The sequence below is a fragment of the Gymnoscopelus braueri genome, assembly GCF_963280865.1.
Source record: "Gymnoscopelus braueri genome assembly, chromosome: 12".
NCBI lineage: Eukaryota > Metazoa > Chordata > Actinopteri > Myctophiformes > Myctophidae > Gymnoscopelus > Gymnoscopelus braueri.
In genome coordinates, this window is record NC_137614.1 from 37,898,379 (window position 1) to 37,921,743 (window position 23,365).

At 41.8% G+C, this 23,365-nt stretch overlaps 1 protein-coding gene across 1 annotated transcript in view; it reads left to right on the forward strand.

Moving 5' to 3' along the window:
- The window catches only part of LOC308096864 (solute carrier family 41 member 3-like), a 511,014-nt gene that overhangs the window by 13,071 nt on the left and 474,578 nt on the right, over positions 1-23,365 (forward strand). The window contains exons 3-11 of the mRNA XM_080444348.1: positions 5,169-5,276; positions 5,759-5,830; positions 6,966-7,110; positions 8,888-9,034; positions 12,494-12,638; positions 14,662-14,741; positions 19,232-19,366; positions 20,179-20,327; positions 22,574-23,158. Of these exons, the coding sequence (XP_080300474.1) occupies positions 5,169-5,276; positions 5,759-5,830; positions 6,966-7,110; positions 8,888-9,034; positions 12,494-12,638; positions 14,662-14,741; positions 19,232-19,366; positions 20,179-20,327; positions 22,574-22,747 (1,155 nt within the window). The 3' untranslated portion in view covers positions 22,748-23,158. The remainder of the gene's footprint in view (positions 1-5,168; positions 5,277-5,758; positions 5,831-6,965; positions 7,111-8,887; positions 9,035-12,493; positions 12,639-14,661; positions 14,742-19,231; positions 19,367-20,178; positions 20,328-22,573; positions 23,159-23,365) is intronic.

The following is a 23,365-nucleotide window of genomic DNA, read 5'->3' on the forward strand; positions in this document are numbered from 1 at the left end:
TACTTTTTTCTTAAGTAAAACATTTGAGTACTTTTTCCACCACTGGTTATCCTATCCTATCCTATCCTATCCTATCCTATCCTATCCTATCCTATCCTATCCTATCCTATCCTATCCTGTCCTGTCCATCCTGCATATAAACATGGATAACCAATGGCAGAATGGCACACTGGATGCCTATATTGCAGATAGATGAACGTGTCTAGATGGATGGCAAGGTTGCATTGGTGGATAAGTGGAGGGGAGGAGGTAGTGGACGGCTGTCGGCTGAGTAGATGGAACACAGACACACAGAGAGATACGTAATACTTAGTGTCAGGATTGTATCTGTTTGTGTTCAGAGCACAGGCCTCTTCCAGGTCACTCCAAATCACATTTAGAAGGGGGGAGGGAGGGGGGAGGGCAGCCTCAAGATGAAATTGAACTGTTGATTGAATCAAGGTTGGGATGTTGATGGGGGGGAGAGAATGACTCAAGTACTCTACTTAACTACGATTTTGAGGTATATTTTTTTACTTTACTGGATTATTTGCAATTTTCAATACTTTTACTTCTACTCCACTACATATCAGAAGCAAATATTGTACTTTTACTCCACTACAATTATTTGAAAACTTTAGTTACTAGTTACTTTGCAGATTTAGATTATTATTGCAAATCATACATTAACCACTTCAGGCCTGTATATACTATACTTTGGCTATTTGAAAATAGCCGATCTGCAATTTTTATACTAATTGAACTTTTTAAATGGGACATTCTGCATAATGAGTACTTTTACTTTTGGTACTTTAAGTATATTTTGATGCCAATACTTTTGTACTTTTGTACTTTTACTCAAGTAATTTTTTTATACTGGACTTTTACTTAAGTGTTACATAGTGGTATTAATACTTTTACTTGAGTAAAAAATGTGAGTACTTCTTCCACCACTGCAGAGAGAGAAAGGACACAGTAGGCACAGTAGTAGAGAAAACTTTCTTATTCTCAGTACCAAGTATAGACAACAATATTTATTTCATAAGTGATTAATCTGTCATTTATTTTCTCTCATATTCAGTTAATTATGTGATTAATTAGACCATAAAATGTGAGTAAAATAAGGTAACTGGTCAAAATGATGGTTAATGGTCATCACAACTTACCAAACATAACATAATAATATACAATAAAGACAAGCATTCACATTTTGGTGAAGTTGTAAATAACCAATGTAATATTGGCCATGTTTATACACCATGTTTATAATACATTACTTAACCGATGAGTCATTTACAAAAGTGTGTCATGATTCATTGTCTGTCACTTAACTAATTGATTATTCAATGAATCATTTCACGCATAAGTGATGGTCTACATAGTCTATGTTTGGCTTCTAGCCCATTCCACCCAGGAACGCATCTGTCATTTTAGATTTATTTGGCTATTCAGAAATAGCAGATATACAAGCTCATTGCGCGGCACTGAGTGCTGCGCTATGAGCTTGTATCTTTTTTTAAATCTTGTGCAAATCTTTAAGTATATATTTTTAAAGCAAGCATTTGTCAAATATTTTGTTCCAGGGACCCCCCAGAAGCAAAGATCTGAGTTACAAATGTTCGCTTTAAAAATATATTTATTCAAAGATTTGCACACATTTTCATGATTTTTCAAAAATAGCAGATCTACGAGCTCATAGCGCTGCACTCGGTGTCGCGCTATGAGCTTGTAGATCTGCTATTTTTTAATCTAAAATGACAGAGATGTGTCCCCGGATTGAATGGGCTAGTGCAGATAACAGCGCCTACAGTGCTTATATGCTTACTCTGTTTGGATGAGATTAAGCAGAAGGTTATTTTAATTTTTGTACTTTTTCTTAGGAAACAGTTTCTTTTGTGCCTTGTTTGTATATCAGGATAATAACCAAGACTCATAATGGTGTGGCTCCCCTGTGGATCTCCGATGTCATGTTGATGACATCATTTAGATGATGTCAGTCTTGGCTCAAATAACGAGGGACGGTGGATCTGAGATTATGATTTCACAACGTATTCGGAGAGTTACTTTTTTGGCCTACAGGAAGGATGCACAATACATTTGGCATCGGTCAAATGGTTTGTGAGATTAGCCACGGAAACACAGACACACACATGCACATGCACATGCACATGCACATGCACATGCACATGCACATGCACATGCACATGCACATGCACATGCACATGCACATGCACACGCACACGCACACGCACACGCACACGCACATGCACACGCACATGCACACGCACACGCACATGCACATGCACATGCACACACGCACACACACACGCACACACACACACACACACACACACACACACACACACACACACACACCGATCAGCGCCAAATGTCTTGTGCATGCTGCACAATGCCATAGAAGTAGCTATGTTTTCTTTAATTAAATTCTAATTGTAGATAGAGAGATAATGGGGCTCGGATGAAACCGTGGCCAAACTTGGAGATATGACGTCACTGATACGTCAAGATCAAAGGAAGGCAGGTGCTGGCCCTAAAACGAACCGAGATCAAAGATAAGCAAGCAGGTCCACCACACACTGCAGCTCCCTTAAAGTAAGGGAGGGAGTCTGAAGAGGAGCATTAGCAGTAGATATTGGACATCATATTGATGATGACATCATTGTCACAATGGTGACATCAGTCATCTCCAAATTTGGGCATGGTTTCAGTCCGATCCAAGCCCCTTTGACTTTGATTATGAAGTTATAATAGTAATGTATAAAAAAAAGAAAACACTGGCAGTGTGCACATATGGAGCTGATGGACAGTTTGTGAGATTGGCTCCAGACAAATGGACACGCAGACATGCGCACACAGACAGACCATATCGATGGCTAGCCTCTTTCAGAACCACGGCGTAAAAAACTCCTTGGACTATCTTTCTGTGGCCCAACTATTTCCGTATGGTATCTGAGACTTAAACATATACTCAACGTGCACTGGATAAAACAATGCATAACCGTGGATTATTCATGGCCGTGGCCTATACTGTGTAATGGTGAGATGCATGCAGACAGAGATGGAGAGGGCGCGAGAGCAGCCCAACTATAGGGAACAACAGCAGCGAGTAGATCTGGGCCACATCCCAAGACGACAGCCTTGCAAGTGTGACACTTGTCAGCCGGATCCCCGTCATTCCAGAACCCGAGAACCGTGTGTGTAAAAATAAACTCCCCCCTCCCAGAATCCACCACTGGTTCAACCCCAGTTATAAAGGTTTACTTGAGTATTTCCAATTGTCTATACTTTTACTTCTACTCCACTACATCTCAGAGGCAAATATTGTACTTTTACTCCAGTACAATTATTTGAAAACTTTAGTTTTTTTGCCGATATACATTATTATATTATACTTTTGGTATACTTTAAGTACATTTTGATGCCAATACTTTTGTACTTTTACTCAAGTCAATTTTGAATTCTGGACTTTTACTTGTAACAGAGTATTTCTATATTGCAGTATTGGTACTTTTACTTTGACTTCTTTGAGTACTTTTTCTCACCACTGCACACAGCAAAATCCTAAGTGTTCATTTTACTCGAGAGTGTGAAAGTGAACCCTCAGGCTTTTCCCGCGCAGACCGGCTGAACTTGTCAGACGATAAACTCTGTGAACCTACTGTAGCATGTATAGCATGCATCCGTGTCCACGGGCAATGCCCGTAATTGTGGAGATGTGGAAAGTAGGCTATTGGGTCAGGCTTAACTTGTGAGAAAATAAATAAATCTACAAACTCACAATGAGTCACGGTATTGTGAGCGTGTAGATTATCCGTGTGACACTGTCGCATGACATAGTATAAATAAATCAGACAGTTGAGACAATAGCAGGCATGTTCTTGTTCTGATCAGAAGATAACGTTAGATCCAGAGCCATATAAGGAGAGTTGCGTCACCTCCGCTCACTTCATCGGGCCAGTCTTCTACAGAGCCTTCTGTTGGTAGAATAGTGACAAAGCCCTGAACCTGGAAGTTTACGGAATGCACTGGAGTCTATGAGCGTTTGTCACTATTTTGAGTTTACATGAACCACGTGACCGGCGCTGTTTTCTGCCCCTGAGGTGACGCAACTCTCTAATACAAGGCTCTGGTTAGATCTAATGGTGGGAAATGAAAATTCTACACATTTTCAGAGCTTCCAAAGTACAGACTATTGGACGGAAACGTCCGTCGGTTCCATATACTGTATGCATGTGACCATATATGGGCATAGCGGTTGGATCTGTGGCTCAAGACAACCGGATCTCCATATATGCCTATACGTATATGGGCATATCAGGTTTGTTTATGGTTATGTCTGAGTCATAGTGACATGCCTATATATGGGTTTATCGGGTTTGTTTATGGTTATGTCTGAGTCATAGTGACATGCCTATATATGGGTATATTGGGTTTGTTAATGGTTATGTCTGTGTCAGAGTGACATGGCTGTGGTCGTCCCATATGCACCAATATTAGATACCCTAGCTACTAACACTACAAGTTGACTTCATTTTAGCCCTGGGATTCTGTAATGGCTAGAAGAATATAAATAAATAAATCCAGCCAAGTTTTTTTGTTTTAGGAATTGCATTAGTCAGCATTTCATTGTTGATATTTCTGTGATTAATTGTGCAGCCTTAGTGCTGCTAGAACTGGGCCGTATATCAATATTATAATTGTTTTGTCTGTTATTGTATTCATGTAGTGACATTTTATTTTATATTGTGAATTGTGTTTGTCTAAATTAACTCTACACGCAAAGCAACTATCATTTCAGTTGTCAGGGCTCTGAAATCTTTGGGACAGGAAGCGGAAAAAGACAGATATGGTCATATATTGTGGAGGAGCGTCATCGCAATATGTGGTATTGATGATGATTAATGATGGTCAATAGAACGCGTGTGTGTGTGCACCTGTGCATGCATTCGTGCACACTTACATGCGCGGCCACGCGCGTGTGTGTGTGTGCGCGTGTGCGTGTGTGTGTGTGTGTGTGTGTTAAAGAGTTCTCCCATATGTCCCTCTGTGTGAGTCTATTTTTCTAATGTAATTTATTTGTGTGTGAGCGTTCTTCTGTGTGTCTCTCTGTGTGAGATTCTGATGTCATTTCCTGTGTGTGTCTGTGTGCGTACATGTGTGTGTTCCAGCACTGGGAGGTGTTCAAGGTGATAACAGAGATCTTCATCATGGTTCCTGCTCTGGTGGGACTGAAGGGTAACCTGGAGATGACCCTGGCGGCTCGCCTGTCCACTGCTGTAAGCTTTTTGATTGATTGATTGATTGAATACTTTATTAGTCAGAAATGTAAACAGCTCGATGTACAGTCTGACATTTAGGCTAAAAGGATGACACAAAAAGGTCCTGGGGACTCCGTTGTGGTCCTATATGCTTCCTATGTGGTTCAAACACTTGACCACAAACAATGTCTAAATTATTAAAAAAAATAGCTGATCTACAAGCTCACAATGTGCTGTGCTGCGTTTTTTCTTTATTTTCTCCTATAAATGCCCCAAATTTGGCCTCCAGGGTTAAAGTGGTTACCTACCGGTATATCCTTATAACTACTGTATTATGCTTATAACATGTGATGTGTTACTTGTGTGTTTTACTACAACTTAGAAGTTAGAACCAAGCATCTTCACATTTGTACACATGCAGTCAGCATGTATGAATTGTTCTGCTGGATACTGTGGATTTGGGTGTCAGTTTTACTGAAAGTGTATGTGTGTGTTTATAGGCTAATACGGGTCAGATGGATGACCCTGGTCAGCAGTGGACCATGGTGTGGAGTAACCTGGCTCTAATACAGGTAATACTGTACATCAAAACATCATTCACATTTGTAATACAGAATGTAATGAAAGGCGCTACAAATTGCTACTTTGCAATAGCATATTTTTTTAATGGTCATGACGTGGCATGGGAACAGAAGGGAACAGAAGTATTTTGTTTCCTTCTTTTTTAGTAGTCTCTCAAGGCATACTTGTTGGCTTCCACAATTCCACAAACGTTTCCGTCCAATAGTCTGTACTTTGGAAGCTCTGAAAATGAGTACAACCCCCCCCCCCCAACTTCTAAGACTGTCTAAATTTCTGTTTAGCTTCATATTAGGTGAACATTAATTTGTGGAACATAATACTTTGCATATCGTTGCTGTCCGGCAGGAACTAGCTAACTCAATTTTTCCGCTTTTGCATTTTTTCCCCCATAAATCAGTGCTATTGAACACTCTTTACGTCTGTGTGTTGGTAAAAAAAATATTGAACCAATGAAAAGTATTAAAAAGTGCTTTTGACAAAAGCAGCTAACTCCATTGGATCTTCAAACGTTCTGCTAAACCAGCTAACTCCAGCAAAGGGGGGTGGAGTTAGCTGATTTTGCTGACTCCAGGCTCCACCCCCTTTTGACCTCCAACCTCATTGTGAGCTTGGAGGTCCATTCAGCTGTTCTTATCAATGATGAACAAAACCTCCTAACTCCATTTTTGTTTTGTTTTGTTCTTTTCATTTCCTGAAAATTTTACATTTTTGAGCTGGTTCCTGCCGGACAGCAGAGATATACTGTAAAGCAGGGGTCTTCAACAGGAGGTCCAAGACCCCTAGCGCCAAATCTTTGTGTGATATGTTATTCTTTTTACATTAACCACTTGAACCCTAGCATCCCTTTTCCGAGGAGAACTTCAGCCAAAAATAGCCGATCTACAAGCTCACAACGCCTCGCACTGCGAGGCGTTGTGAGCTTGCAGATCGGCTATTTTTGGAAAGAGCAGACCAAGTAATTTTTTTTATCTCAACACAAATCTGCAACACAATTTTATCCAATATAGAGGGGGGTCCCTGCTTCGTCTCTCGGCTAGGGGCTCCTTGGCCTGAAAAAACATTGAAGACCCCTGCTGTAAATAAAGTACATGGATGTGAACCCCCAGCCTGTGTCTCTCCATCCAGGTCCAGGCCACCGTGGTGGGCTTCCTGGCGGCGGTAGCGGCGGTGTGTCTGGGGGCGGTGTCCAGGGGAGGGGTGGAGCTAGACCAGGCAGCCGTCCTGTGTGCCAGCAGCATCATCACCGCCTTCGTCGCTGCTCTCTCCCTAGGCAAGTCTCTCTACCGCAGTGGTTCTCAAAGTGGGGGTCCAGGGGACCCCCAGCGTTGTGTTATGAGCGCTCTGACTTACAGACCCTTAAGACCTGGAACGTCTGAATTTTTTTATTTGAGCTAAAACGCATTATTTTACACTTTGGCTATTCAAAAATAGCAGATATACAAGCTCATAGCGCGGCACCGAGTGCCGCGCTACGAGCTTGTAGATCTGCTATTTTTGGATTTTTAAAAAAAGCACTTTTAACTCAAATCTTTGCTTCTGGGGGTCCCTGGAACAAAATATTTTGAGATGGGGGTCCGCGGCCAAATACAATAATTTTGGGGGTCCTTGACATGAAAAAGTTTTAGCACCACTGATCTAGAAACATATGTTTTTCAGAATACTGTTGGGATTTAGAAGACATTTGTAGAATCGGCTTCAGGTCTTAATGGGTTAAGGGTCCATTTGGTTCCTAAATGCCCCTTGGAACACACTCAAGGACTTCTGGGGGTCCACGGACACCACGTTTGAGAACCAGTGCTCTATTGCATAGCTCCTGCTGAATAACACTGAATGTCTGACTATGTTGGAGCCAGAAGTTTTGTCATAAAACGACCACATACTGCACAGAATCTATAAAACTGAGTGAAACAAAAAAAGGTGACTTTATGGTACTGTGTCTGGGGCTCTGCTGAAGTCAGGGGATTTGTATTGCATGATTTCATAACTACCACTTTGTAAATGTTCATGTCGACATGAATGCAACCAACGTGCCTCTGTCACGTAATCTCATGTCCTACATTGACTCTGTTCACCTAAATCTACAATGAACGTGTTTCTGCAAAAGACCAACTTTAGCACACTGACCTACTCAGACATGCTGTCCCACATTTCTCTTCCTCATGCATAATTGCTAAATAATCCCACACATTTCACGAGGCCTCAGTGGCTGAAGAAATGAAAGTGGGCTGACGTCAACACTGACCGTGCAGAATGTCAGCATGAGTACAGTTTGAGAAATTTCTTCTTATAGCTCCTTACACACCGGGGGTGATTTTTTCATGCGAATAATACGTATTTTTTTTAAAAATCTTATAAAGTCAATGCAAGCTTCCATGGAGCGAAAAAGCGAAAAAGCGAAGCGAAAAATCGTCTTTTAATTATTCGGAACGAGTCCGAATTTTGCGTATATTCGCATAATCGCCGGTGTGTAATGACCTTTAGCCTTAGGAATACAATCCATGGTAAAGTGCTATACTTTACAGTATATCTATCTACAGTATTTGTCTGTCTGTCTGTCTGTCTGTCTGTCTGTCTGTCTGTCTGTCTGTCTGTCTGTCTGTCTGCCTGTCTGTCTGTCTGTCTGTCTGTCTGTCTGTCTGTCTGTCTGTCTGTCTGCCTGTCTGTCTGTCTGTCTGTCTGTCTGTCTGTCTGTCTGTCTGTCTGCCTGTCTGTCTGCCTGTCTGTCTGTCTGTCTGTCTGTCTGTCTGTCTGTCTGCCTGTCTGCCTGTCTGCCTGTCTGTCTGTCTGTCTGTCTGTCTGTCTGCCTGTCTGCCTGTCTGTCTGTCTGTCTGTCTGTCTGTCTGTCTGCCTGTCTGTCTGTCTGTCTGTCTGTCTGTCTGCCTGTCTGTCTGTCTGTCTGTCTGTCTGTCTGTCTGTCTGTCTGTCTGTCTGTCTGTCTGTCTGTCTGTCTGTATTGTATATGCCCATATATCTGTCTATATATCTGTCTTTCTATCTGTCTGTCTGTCTGTCTGTCTATATATCTGTCTATATGTCTGTCTATCTAGGTCTGGTGATGATCGGTGTGATCATTGGTTCCAGGAAGGTGGGGATAAACCCTGACAACGTTGCCACGCCCATCGCTGCCAGCCTTGGTGACCTCATTACGCTGTCCCTGCTGGCTGGAGTCAGCAGCACGCTCTATCAATACAAAGGTAAGAAGAAAAAAAGAAAACTTGCAGCTAACTGTATCTCCCAAGGTGTAAGAATCTTGCAGTTACAGAGTGTAACTCAGATTGATCTCAGTTCACTTTGGGGCCAGCACCTGCCTTCAAGAGGCTGGATGTGCGCTACTACTCTTTGATATTGTACCTCCGAGATGTCTAACTTATTGGTTCATTTTGTATAGGATTGTTTTCTCGTTTAGTGGAAAGGGCAAGGTATCCGTTGGCTGTAAATGTGGAGTTATTTTATCAATATTGTGTAATCACTGAGTTATGCTTAAATTATAATGTCATGCCGCGTTGTGAGCTTGTAGATCGGCATGTTACTTTTCATACGACAAAGTACGAGCTTCAGTGCAGAGGTGGGTAGAGTAGACAAAAACTGTACTGAAGTAAAAGTACTTTAAAAATAAATACTGACTCAAGTAGAAGTGAAGAAAGTAGTCATCCAATAGCAGAATGTAGCCAAATGTAATGGAGTAAAACTCCCATTTCTTTTCTTACGAGTAAAAGTTAAAATGATGTCGCAATAATCAATGTAGCATCAAGATTAGATTACCCCTTAAAAATGAGGTAATCTAGGTCAAATAAGGTCGCAATAGCACTACTTTACAGTTAATGTAAATGTAACAGAGTAACTCGTTTCTATCCACCTCTGGTATTGACTCATGGATTCTATATCAAATGTCTTCTTTTTTTACCAGTCCTTGAAGAAGGTTCTTTGAAGGGCCTACTTGTATCAATGGAACATCAAGATTAGATTACCCCATACAAATGAGTCACCACAGAGACCACTGACACATGAGCGCCAGCTAGTGTTTGTCTGTGAAACTAACCTCTGCTGAATGCTGACTGCATGGATTCATCACAAGGCACAATGTCACAATGTGGTTGCTGCGAGAAGCCCTTGGGATTACGATTTGTATTCTGTATCATATTGTTGCAATAACGGTGGTGCAGAGTTACAGCGTCAGCCAAAAATGGTTTTAGGAACAGCAGATGAAAGCAAAGCGTGCCCTCAGCCATCTGTATATCCAACATTAATGTTATCTTGCGGCATCCCTAGATGTTGCCTTGCACACCAGAATTAACTACATTTTTGTTTTATGTAGCTGTCAAAAGGGTTTAAAAACTGTACATGTCAGCCAAGTACTTTTATTTGGGGAAAAAAGTGAATTTCACATGCGTATGGACAAGACAGTAGTGCTCATTATTGTTGTTGTTTTTTAACAGAATGTAGTGGTAGTAAGTAGGTACGACCAACTTACTTAGTGGTACACTGATACGTCCTGAAGTGAATATAAGTTTACCCCAAGACTTTGCTTAAAGGTGGTATGATATTGCTTTGTTAAAATAATTGTTACAATAGCTCTGTATGCCGATAATAATCATTGCCATAGAGTGTTTGTTCAATAACAGAGGTCTCCCCGTCTCTCCAGCTCTTTAGTAAACAGAAAATGAATTTTCAGGCTGGGATATCGATTTGATGTTAGCAGGAGAGAGAACCTATAGGATTAGATTAGATGTCCGTCATTACCCACAAGGGAAAATCATTTTGTAAATGTCAGTATAAACAAGAAGATAAAACAAATACACAACAGTAAAAGACACCACATTAAAAGACAATAAAAACTGGTGGTAACTATAATTCTAAATGTTTGAAATTCTTAAAGGTTTTTAGAAGGAAAGCAATGTCTTCTACACACTCTGACAATGTGCACGTGTGTGTGGCTGTGTGCATGAGCATGCACGTGCGCCACACACACGCGCATGAGTGTGTGTGTGTGTGTGTGTGTGTGTGTGTGTGTGTGTGTGTGTGTGTGTGTGTGTGTGTGTATATGGGGGGGTTAACACAACTTCATCCAGGTGAGGGGGTGCTGGGGGGAGCATAGCATATCACTTGCCTAAAGAAGTGAAATTGGAAGTGACAAAAATGATAGTAATAATAATAATAAAAGCAGACTTAATTGGAATTGGACCACTGTAAAATGTAAGCTTATAAATGATCGTTAGGGGGTTCTCTGTCCGGATTGGTTAAAGTTGGTATCCCGACCTGAAAATGTATTTTCTGTTTACTAAAGAGCTGGAGAGACAGGGGGACCCCTGTTACTGAACAAACACGCTATATGGCAATGATTATTTTATTTTATTTTATACAAAAAAACATATCACTTACACTCCCTTTCAATGCCAAACGACAACATTTTAAACATGACCTCAGTGACATTGCCTGATGAACCAACATGCTTTCAGTTAGGCTTTTTTAATGATATATTTTGGGCATCTGAGCCACCAGGCACCCGGCTAGTCTCTGGAGACAGACTGCTGACTCACACAATGTTCCAAATGCTCTCCGCCGTCCACACAGTCTGTGCAAAAGAAGCACTGAGAATGCAAAGACAGTACAGCGGATGTCCGCCTGACTGCCTCCCACCCAGAGGTGGAAGTAACTAAGTACATTTACTCAAGAACTGTACTTAAGTACAATTTTGAGGTACTTTTACTTTACTGGAGTATTTCCAATTATCAGTACTTTGACTTCTACTCCACTACATCTCAGAGGCAAATATTGTACTTTTACTCCACTACAATTATTTGAAAACTTTAGTTACTAGTTACTTTGCAGATATAAATTACTATTATAAAACATACATTAACCACTTCAGCCCTATTTTATACCTAGGCGATTTGAAAATAGCAGATCTACAAGATGCGACGCGTTGTGAGCTTGTAGATCGGCTATTTTCAAACATTTTAGTAGTTTTACTTTTGGTACTTTAAGTACATTTTGTACTTTTGTACTTTTACTCAAGAAAATTCTGGACTTTTACTTGTAACAGAGTACTTCTTTCTATATTGCAGTATTGATACTTTTACTTAAGTAAAACATTTGAGTACTTTTTTCACCACTGTGTAAATCAAATTAGTCAACGCAGTCATAGCTGCCTGCAGGTTGGCGTTAATGGAAATTAAAAAATATGATTTAAAATCATATTCAAATATATTTTAGTGAACGGAAATGACAAACAGATGGCAGGTTCCATGTGCAGCTTTCAGGAGGCGTGGAACGGCTGTGTAGCGTTCAAAGATTGTGGAATTCTCCTTTGTTTTTATGACATTTATGTCCAAGACCACTAGAGGGCAGCAAAGGTCACGTCTACATTATATTATGCACATAGGATTTAATAGGCTTTAAATATCCTTAATTGAGATGCTACCCATCCCTGCTTGTGTGTGTGTTTGTGCGTGCATGGCAGCATATGTGAGCGTGTTGCACTGTAGCTTCATCTGTATGTTATAGTATATATGCACTAACTCTCTCCCTTTGTGATTCCTTTGTGTGCGTGTGCGTGTGCGTGTGCGTGTGTGTGTGTGTGTGTGTGTGTGTGTGTGTGTGTGTGTGTGTGTGTGTGTGTGTGTGTGTGTGCGCGTGCGTGCGTGTGTGTATAGATATATGGTACCTGTCTCCATTGGTGTGTGTGCTGTTCCTGGCTCTGATTCCTGTGTGGGTGATGTTCGCTCGCCAGAGTCCACAGATCAGAGAAGTTCTCCGATCTGGGTGGCAACCTGTCATAGTGGCTATGTCTATCAGCAGGTACGCAGACTACGCACGCACGCATGCGCGCGCACACACACACACACACACACACACACAAACACGCGTGCCCGCATGCGCACACACACATGCAGACGTGCTGGCCACACATAGACATTGATTGAGATGGTTGATGTTCATCTAGCCATTATTTTATTGCCATACAAATAAATGTTTGCGTTCATAGACAGAGTTAACTGCTGCTGTCCTTTAGACCAGGGGAGCTCAAGGACCTCCAAAATGATATGTATTTGGCGGACCCCCATCTCAAAATATTCTGCTCCAGGGACCCCCTGAAGTAAAGATTTGAGTTACAAATGTTCGCTTAAAAAAAAATATATATATTCAAAGATTTGCACACATTTTTTTCAAAACTTGTAGATCTACCAGCTCATAGCGCCTTGTATATCTGCTATTTTTGAATAGGAACGGTCCATTCCACCCCCCCGCACCCCCCCCCCCCCTCCCACACACACACACACACACACACACACACACACACACACACACACACACACACACACACACACACACACACACACACACACACACACACATTTCCATGTAGACTTCAGTTTTGTATTTATTTTGTATTTAACCTTTATTTAACCAGGCACAACTAATTAAGAACAGATTTTTCTTTACAATTGTGGCCTGGCTAAAAGGCAAAGGCTTTTTGAGGTAGAGGGGAAATAGAGGCTGAAAGGAATCAATCAGGTTAAAAACAAAATGCAACACAAATCATAGTCAAAGAGAGCACAATCAATAGATAAAACACAACAAAACATCATTGTATCCACACATTACTGCAGAGACCAGATGAGATGAACAAACAGACTAAAGTTTGGTCAGTTTGTCTTTAGAACAGTCTTTAGACTGTTTTAGTCACTAAACAGTCTAAAGCAGGGGTCTTTAACAGGGGGTCCGGGGCCCCCTAGGGGGTCCTCAGAGCTACTACAGGGAGGCTGTCAAATCTTTGTGTGATTTTTTTGTAATTTTTTTTACATTAACCACTTGAACCCTAGCATTCCTATGTTGAGGAGAACTTTAGCAAAGAGGTTTGGTGTAGAGGGAAAAAAGAGCAGACCAAGTACAGAGTGAAAGGTCGAGTTTACTAAGGATTGGCGGTTTAAGTGGTTAAATCATGACACATCAGCATGAATCCAACACAACACTGATGATAGTGCTATCAAACAAGTTTATGGAATCTATCTGCAACACAATACATACATATGTATATAGTGGGGGTCCCTGCTTCATCTCTCTCTCAGCTAGGGGGTCCTTGGGTTGAAAAACGTTGAAAACCCCTGGTATGGAAAATGTGTGCAAATCTTTGAATATATATATTTTTTTAAGCGAACATTTGTAACTCAAATCTTTCCTTCTGGGGGTCCCTGGAACAACCAAGATGGTGGTCCGCGGCCAAAATACATATCATTTTGGGGGTCCTTGACATGAAAAAGTTTGAGAACCACTGGTCTAAAGGACAGCAGCAGTTAACTCTGTCTATGAACACAAACTAAACTAAACCATGCAAACATCAACTTATTGTGAAAGATGGGTACAATGCCCTGAATCAAACAAAGATGTATACAATTTCCCTGAATAATATTGTTTGTGTGAATTCCTCAAAATTCCATGAATACTCCAAATCCCAATTCTATGTAATGGATGGTTTCACGTCCCCTGAGGTTTTGTGCTGACTGGTTTGTAAGCACCAGTCCAGTCCAGTGACATAAATTCCTTGCCAACTTTTTTTTTGTTTTTGTTTTTACAAAGTATTTTGTTGCCTATAATGACGTGCCCAAAATAGGGATGCCAGTTTGAAAGTGGATTCTGTCTGTGGATTTTACAAATACAGTACATAACAAATGAAAAGTAAGAGCTTGTGACTGAATAATAACTGCATTGGATCCATTGTGGAACACTCACTTTTTCCGTTTCCGGAAAAGTTTGAAGTTTTCCTCCCGACGGCTACGATGTGTACTTTGCATTTGATTGTGTTCCTGGTTGTTATTTCCAGCTTTGGGGGTCTCATACTGGACAAGACTGTGAGCGATCCAAAGTTCAAGGGCATGGCTGTCTTCACGCCCGTCATCAATGGTGAGATGGATGACATTACATTACATGACACGACAAGAGATGACATGACATGACATGACATGACATGACATGACATGACATGACATGACACGACACGACACGACACGACAGAAACGAGATGGTGAGTGTGAATGATTCAATTAGTATGTGCGTGCGTGCATGCATTCTGCGTGTGTGTGTGAGAGAGAGAGAGAGAGAGAGAGAGAGAGAGAGAGAGAGAGAGAGAGAGAGAGACGGAGAGAGAGTGAGTGAGTGAGTGAGTGCGTGAGACAGAGATCACACACCAACCCCACAGCTCATCTGCCGCAGCTAATTGTGCATCCAAGCATCCAATAAGTAGCAGGTGGGATTGAGAAATTGGCACACTGGTGCCAAGTACACACACACACACGCGCGCACACACACACACACACACACACACACACACACACACCCCCACACACACACACACACACACACACACACACACACACACACACACACACACACACACACACACACACACACACACACACACACACACACACACACAACCCTAACCATCTGAGACCAACAGCGAAGGCTGTTGATTTGTTTACCCTTCCATTGTAGAGATCTCGATCACAGCGGACCGTGACTAGGCAGACAGTTAATGGTCCCCCAGAGTGTCTGACAATGTCTGCTATTCATTTCACTCTCTGTTTATCTCTCTGCCTCTCTCTCTCTCTCTCTCTCTCTCTCTCTCTCTCTGCCTCTCTCTCTCTCTCTCTCATCTCTCTCTTCTCTCTCTCTCTCTCTCTCTCTCTCTCTCTCTCTCTCTCTCTCTCTCTCTCTCTCTCTCTCTCTCTCTCTCTCTCTCTCTCCGTCTCAATTTCTTTCTTTCTCTACCTCACTCTTTTTCTTTCTCAATATATCAGTCTTTCTCCTCTCTCTCTCTCTCTCAAGCCTGACTTGCAGTGTACTTCGGCGAACAACAAAACAGTGTCGCACCCCGAAAATAGCCAACCTCTAAGCTCACAACGTGTTGGCATCGTGTCGCTATTTTCAGAGTATGACACACCACCATATGATAGAGGGTAAATTAGGCATCACTTTCTTTTCATCGCTCTATTTCTCTTTCTCTCGTTGTCTCTCCGTCTTTGTCCTGTGTTTCCTGTTTCTCTTTCCTCTCATCTCAGATTATATTTATTTTTCTGTCTGTTTCTCTCTCTCTCTCTCTCTCTCTCTCTCTCTCTCTCTCTCTCTCTCTCTCTCTCTCTCTCTCTCTCTCTCTCTCTCTCTCCTCTCTCTCTCTCTCTCCTCTCTCTCTCTCTCTCTCTCTCTCTCTCTCTCTCTCTCTCTCTCTCTCTCTCCTCTCTCCTTCTCTCTTTCATTCGACTGCTCTCAGCTGTCAATGCTGCGCACACGACCAATCTGGTTTGAGTTTCCCTCTCTGGCGTGCACACACCAGTACATTGTGTTGTGTTTTGACCAGAAATCAACCGCGAGACATTTCCATCTCTCAAAACGAGGCATGTGTGTTGGTGTCTGAGGCACCGTGTACTTGGCTGGGTGGTTTGATGTTATAGGATTAGACACGGATCTGTATCTCAACATCATAACTAACTACGGAGTCGTTTGAATGGCTTTTGGAAATCAGGCCTGACATTTATGAGTTTCTTTACCAGAAATGTCTTCATCCGTATACTGGGCCTTATAAGTACCTCCATATCATATGTGTCAGACAGCATTTGTTGTTGGATCCAACCTCTGGCAACAACAAATGCCCAGATTATAATCTATATTAATCTATATTATCATGTAAGTATTGTGTAAGTATCATGGTCAGTATCATGTCAGTATCATTGTCAGTATCATGACCAGTGTTGGGCAGTAACAAGTTACTTTTAATATATCACTGTAATATTATTATTTTACAGAGTAGTGTAAGCCAGGTATTACTCTGCCAAAAAAAGCAATATTATACCATATTACTATGTAAAAAATAGTACATATTACATTTTACTCAGGTTTTGTTGGCTACCTTTTGAAAACATTTCGTTTAAAAGGTCAAGAGAGATTACTGCTTTATTTTATAGCCTTTTTGGCTGATTGGTGACTCTTTTCATTCCCCCAAAAATGTATTCAGATCTAAAAGGAGCTGGCTAAACAGATTGTGTTGTTGTACATCTTTTTTTTTTTTTATGGAGTATTTAATAAGAAACATATTACTCTCCTGAGTAATATTGCCCAACACTGATCATGACAGTATCATGGTCAGTATCATGGTCAATGTCATGGTCAGTATCATGTCAGTGTCATGGTCAATGTCATGGTCAGTATCATGTCAGTGTCATGGTCAATGTCATGGTCAGTATCATGTCAATATGATGACAGTATCATGGTTAGTGTCATCGTCAGTAGGATGTCAGTGTCATGGTCAGTATCATGTCAGTATGATGTCAGTGCCATGGTCAGTGTCATGGTCAGTAAGAACTGCACATTGTCAAGAGAATGAAATGTGTCAGACTGTATGTAATCCTTTCAATAAGAACTGATCTTTTTGTTGAAGGATAAACATGGATCATATTTCACAAGTGAGGAGCAGTAACAATATCATAGTTGTTTTTTCTTAGCTAAAATGTTGTGCTATCTTCTTGAGGCCCACGTAGTCTATACTATGAAGAAGACATAATGTCCCATACCATCTAGAAGTGGAACACATGTGGATTTTACATACAGTATGCCGTGTCTTATTTCACTGTTGGAGCCATATGACTGCACGCACTTTCCATACGTTTTTCCGTGTGTGTTGATGTCTTTTCCAACACGCCTTTTGTCTTCTCACTTTTCAAATACCTCATCTACACTGGCCCAGGTTCAGTCCTGTGTAGGGCATTGGTTTTCAAAGTGGGGTCCCCCAGGGGTCCGTGGGGGGGCGGGGTACCAGGGGGTCCCCAGCAAAATGTGTTAATATAGCGTCACAATGATTTTAACCGCTTTAACCAGATTTTATACATTGGCTATTCAAAAATAGCGGATATACAAGCTCATGTGCCGCGCTATGAGCTTGTAGATCTGCTATTTTTGAAAAATCCCTGGCACTAAATATTTTTGAGATGGGGGGGAGGGGGGGTCCAAATATATATCATTTTAAGGGTCCTTGACATGAAAAAGTTTGAGAACCACTTTTTTTTTTTTAAGTGTAAAACAGTGTATAGAGGCTGCTGAGGCCCTGTGGGGATTTGTGGGGCCCCAGCAGGATGCTGGCAGGCCCTGGTGGGACCCTGGCAGTGTGTGACTGCTTTCATAACTTGGCTAAAAGTCGTGTCAGCTGCGCCTCCAATATGAAGCGTCACTGAGTTCTGCAGCAGAGTATTTACCGGCCCCAGTGGAAAAGAACATTCTTTTCCAATTGTCAGTCTTTGCCAGACTGATTCCTACTTTGCAGAAACAAATAAACCATGGAGACTTAGAACTAAACGTTTATCTGTCATTTGTATCACTTAATGTCATTGTCATGTGTTACTTAAGACACACTTTATCCTGAAATCCTGATTCATATTACAACTAGTCGGTTGTAGATCTCTGATATGAATCTTTTTGAAATATTTTCTCTGTCTCTCACACACACACACACACACACACACGCACACGCACACGCACACGCACACGCACACGCAGTACACAGTACTCACATTTTTTCCTTAAAGGTATCATGACATTCATTTTCACTTTTTTTATTTTCAATGTTTTATTTGGGGTTTTATGACCTCAATTACACCCAAAAAACCTGAACTTAAAACATTCAGTGGATTTTCTGTGGTCTGGGGTTTTCTGAATAATTAGGCTGAAAAGTAATCTGAGCTTGGCCCTTCGACAGTGAGGTCACTGTCGAATAATCCCGCCCACTCTCCTCCTCGCCCCTCCCCTCCCCTATCCTTTCCTTTGGGGGGGGCGGAGCAGAGGCGATGATTGACAGGCAAAATCCCTCACCAGCGACACCCGCAGGCAAAGATTTCTTTTTTCATTGCAGTTGAAAAGGCTTTAGAAATGTGAGAGAAAAACACCTGCCATTGATCACTGGAATGGAATTTTCACTTAAAACTTTTTGTACACTTTTGAAGGACCAGGACAAAGACTTTGAATGTGATGTAAAAGTGAATGTCATTAAACCTTTAAGTAAAAGTATCAATACTACAATTTAAAAAATGTACTAAAGTATTGGTATCAAAATGTACTTAAAGTACCAAAAATAGAAAATACTCATTATACAGAAGGTCCCATTTCACAAGTTTTCAAATGTATAAAAGTCCTTTGGAAATAGCAGATCTACAAGCTTACAACATGTCGCTTCTATCATCGCAGTGTGAGCTTGTAGATTGGCTATTTTCAAATTGCCAAAGTATATATATAGGTCTGAAGTGGTTTTGTAATAATAATCCAAATCTACAAAGTAACTAGTAACTAAAGTTTTCAAATAATTGTATAATAATTTCAATCACTCTCTCTCTTGCTCTCTCTCTCTCTAGGTGTGGGTGGCAACCTGGTGGCCATTCAGGCCAGCAGGATCTCCACGTATCTCCACTTCTGGAGTATTCCCGGGGTTCTGCCCTATAAGATGAGACAGCACTGGCCCAATCCCTGTATCACCTTCTTCTCCTCAGGTACTGGGGCCTGTGGTCACAGGACACTCACAAGCTGTGTGCTTCCAATAACTACATCACTGGCTCTCAACCAACCAGGGATCCTTGAGGGGGTTCCAAGGGTTCCGGAGCTAAATAACCCATTCAATACGAGAAAGCATCTGTCATTTTAGATTTTGGCCATACAGTGTATAACAAGTTTTTCAGAAAACTGAGGATTTAGAAGGCATCAGGTCTAAATGGGATAAAGGATAGTTAGGAACCAAATGGAATCTTACGGGTCTGTAACTCTGAGAGTGTACACATTTAACCAGATGGTTACATTTGGACACAGGCCTGGAATTTCATCGTTTTAGGGGCAAAGCCACTTGGCCTTTGGTGTTGTAAATGTCAGCAATATCAGCAAAATAAATAAATAACATATTTCATAATTCAGACACAATAAGACACTGGTCTAAAACAAACATATTGGACAGGGCCCCTGTGGTCTTTGGGTATAGCATTTTTTGAAGGGCACGAGGCCAAAACGAGGGGCAACGCAGCCATGCCCTTCATGGCCTCCATGAAATTCCTGCCGTGGGTCCAATGTAAAAAACATTTAAAAAATGCCATGGTACACTATGTCATCCAATGTAAAAAACATTAAAAAAAAGCCATGCTACACTGTGTCGTCCAATGTAAAAATAATTAAAATAAATGCCATACTACACTATGTTGTCCAATTTAAAAACAGTTTGACAGTCCTCAAGGGCCCCTGGGGGTCCACTCCCCGTTCCCCACGTTGAGAACCAGTGCATGAGAAGGGTCCATCAGTGGTTCCTCTGTCTCCTCAGGTGTGAACTCCAAGTCGGCCAGAGTGTTGCTCATGCTGGTGGTGCCCGGTCACCTGGTGTTCCTCTACGCCATCTCCCTGCTGCAGGGCGGAGAGGCGCCCATCAGCGTGGCGTTCACCCTCTTGTACCTGTGTGCTGCGCTGATACAGGTAGGAACATGAGTGCACACACACACACACACACACACACACACACACACTCACACTGTTCTGTACATAAACAGAAAACAGCCACACTTGTAATAGAAATGTGTCACCTTGCTAGTGACAAATTAACTCAAGTTGCAATCCAAGTGTACACATGCAAAACATTATGCACACACACACACACACACACACACACACACACACACACACACACACACACACACACACACACACACACACACACACACACACACACACACACACACACACACACACACACACACACACACACACAGGCTCACTACAGCGGTAACATGAAACGGTATATGTCTCCAACTCCTCAGCATCAGTGTAACTATACTGTATTACTTTACAATCCTTTTGGCTGCAGAGACTTTCTCAACAGTAACACCATCTGGGGTGTTGGCAACATGCGGACCAACACAAGGTTTTAATGTGCCTTCTTCAGATAGCCGTGTGTTTATCATTACCAAGCATTGGGGACAACATCAAGCCAACAGTTCCCTCGTGCCTGGCTGCATGACGGCAAACACACTGGATCTGGATGCTGTTAATATGGTGGTTCAAATAAGACTCAGATGACATTGGCTGTTCCACATGTCAAAGTGTGACTCTAGACAGCTAGATCATGTTTGGGGACCAAATGACAATATTCCAATCCATATGTCTTCATATAAAATGTTGATATACAGTTTTTCCCATTGCTGATTAGAATGCTGACATATATTACAATGCGTCGCAGCACGATGCACTTTGAGCTTGTAAATCGTCTATTTCCGGCGTGCGATACGTGCAGTATGAATCACCCTTAACAGTGTGCAGACTCTATTAGATTTAATGCAGATCTTCTGTTTGTCCTCCACCTGATTACCAGATGGATGCTCATGCTCTATGTTTCTAATTTAGAGAGAGAGAGAGGCTGCCATGACACAACAGAGGCCCTGAGGCAGGGACAGATGTTGCAGTTATATCATCCAAGTGTACTTTTTAAAGCTTTGATCTGATGTGTGATCACATCATTGACCAGCAGTTACCTCTTAAGCTAATACGTCTTAAGAGGCTGTGGTTTATAGAGTTTTTAGAACAGCTAGGTAGGCACGATGCGGAGCGGAACGCCTAAAACCCCCATAGCTGTCCTAAAACAGCTGTAAACCAAGGACTAACTAACGTGGTTTAATGTGGCTTATTACTTTTACAATACAGTTACAGAATATGGCAAAATCAGACATATACCAATTTAAAAAGTTGTAAATATCTTGAGAACTGAATGGCAGGGCTGTCATGGCCCTGTCACAGGCCCTGCCATGTTGCCAGCCCTGTCCCAGGGATGTCAGGCCTTGTCACATGATACTGACCATGATACTGACGTCATCAGTATCATGTCAGTATCATTGTCAGTATCAAATCAGTATCATGTTGGTATCATGGTCAGTATCATGGTCAGTATCATGTTGGTATCATGGTCAGTATCCTGTCAGTATCCTGTCGGTATCATGGTCAGTATCATGGTCAGTATCATGTCAGTATCATGGTCAGTATCATGACAGTATCATGGTCAGTATCATGGTCAGTATCATGACAGTATCATGGTCAGTATCATGTTAGTATCATGACAGTATCATGGTCAGGATCATGGTCAGTATCATGTCAGTATCATGTTAGTACCATGATCAGTATCATGGTCTCAGTATCATGTCAGTATCATGTTAGTACCATGGTCAGTATTATGGTCAGTATCATGTTAGTGCCATGGTCAGTATCATGGTCAGTATCATGTCAGTATCATGGTCAGTATCATGTTAGTACCATGGTCAGTATCATGTCAGTATCATGGTCAGTATCATGTTAGTACCATGGTCAGTATCATGTCAGTATCATGGTCAGTATCATGTCAGTATCATGTCAGTATCATGGTCAGTATCATGTCAGTATCATGGTCAGTATCATGCCAGTATCATGTTAGTACCATGGTCAGTATCATGGTCAGTATCATGTTAGTATCATGGTCAGTATCATGGTCAGTATCATGATCAGTATCATGTCAGTATCATGATCAGTATCATGTCAGTAGCATGGTCAGTATCATGTCAGTATCATGGTTAGTATCATGATCAGTATCATGTCAGTATCATGATCAGTATCATGTCAGTATCATGGTCAGTATCATGTCAGTATCATGATCAGTATCATGTCAGTATCATGTCATAAAACATTATTTCCTCCCTCAGGTGGCCATCTTGCTGTACGTGGCGGACCTTATCGTACGGCTGTGTTGGAGGCGGAGTCTAGATCCAGACAACTTCTCCATCCCATACCTGACGGCGCTGGGAGACCTGCTGGGCACCGGCTTCCTGGCTCTCTGCTTCCGCAGTGTGTCGTCGCTCCAAGGACTGGGTGTTTGAAACCCACCGTTTCTCCGAAACCCACCATCCATTTCTCTCTCCCACCCTCCAGTCTCACCATCGGGATGTCGTTATTTGCACGGGTAAAGCTGGACAGCACTTTTTTTTCTTTTTCTTCAAAGAGATCCCTTTGGTCAAGATGAAAAGTTGTTTTTTCCCCTTCCCCCCCTATGGACCAGTCGGTGTGAATAAGTTAACAGTAGGTCTGAATTCAAAACATGCCCATATTTCTAGGAGTGACCCCTGGGTGGTCAACGGACATCCAAATGCTGGGGGGCGAGTTTAGAGGTTTGAAGAAATGGTCTTTCCCCTTCAGTAGAGCAGCCACGTTGAACGTGAACATAACCGTCCATGTCAAGGTAAAACTGAGGACAAGGACCTTTCTGCTGCAGTGCTACTACTGTGCATACAGTAGTACATACTGTAAAGTACTGTACACACCATGCCAGACTGTCCAGTAGACAGTAGAAGGCGTTTTTGTGAAGCATGTGGGACAGCTCATGGATATCTGCTTGGACAACCAGTAGTCACACACTGGTTTACACTTGGAGGATGTGCTGTACTATGCATTTACGGTTGAAATGTGAAACACTTGTGTGAAACACTATGATTGAAATA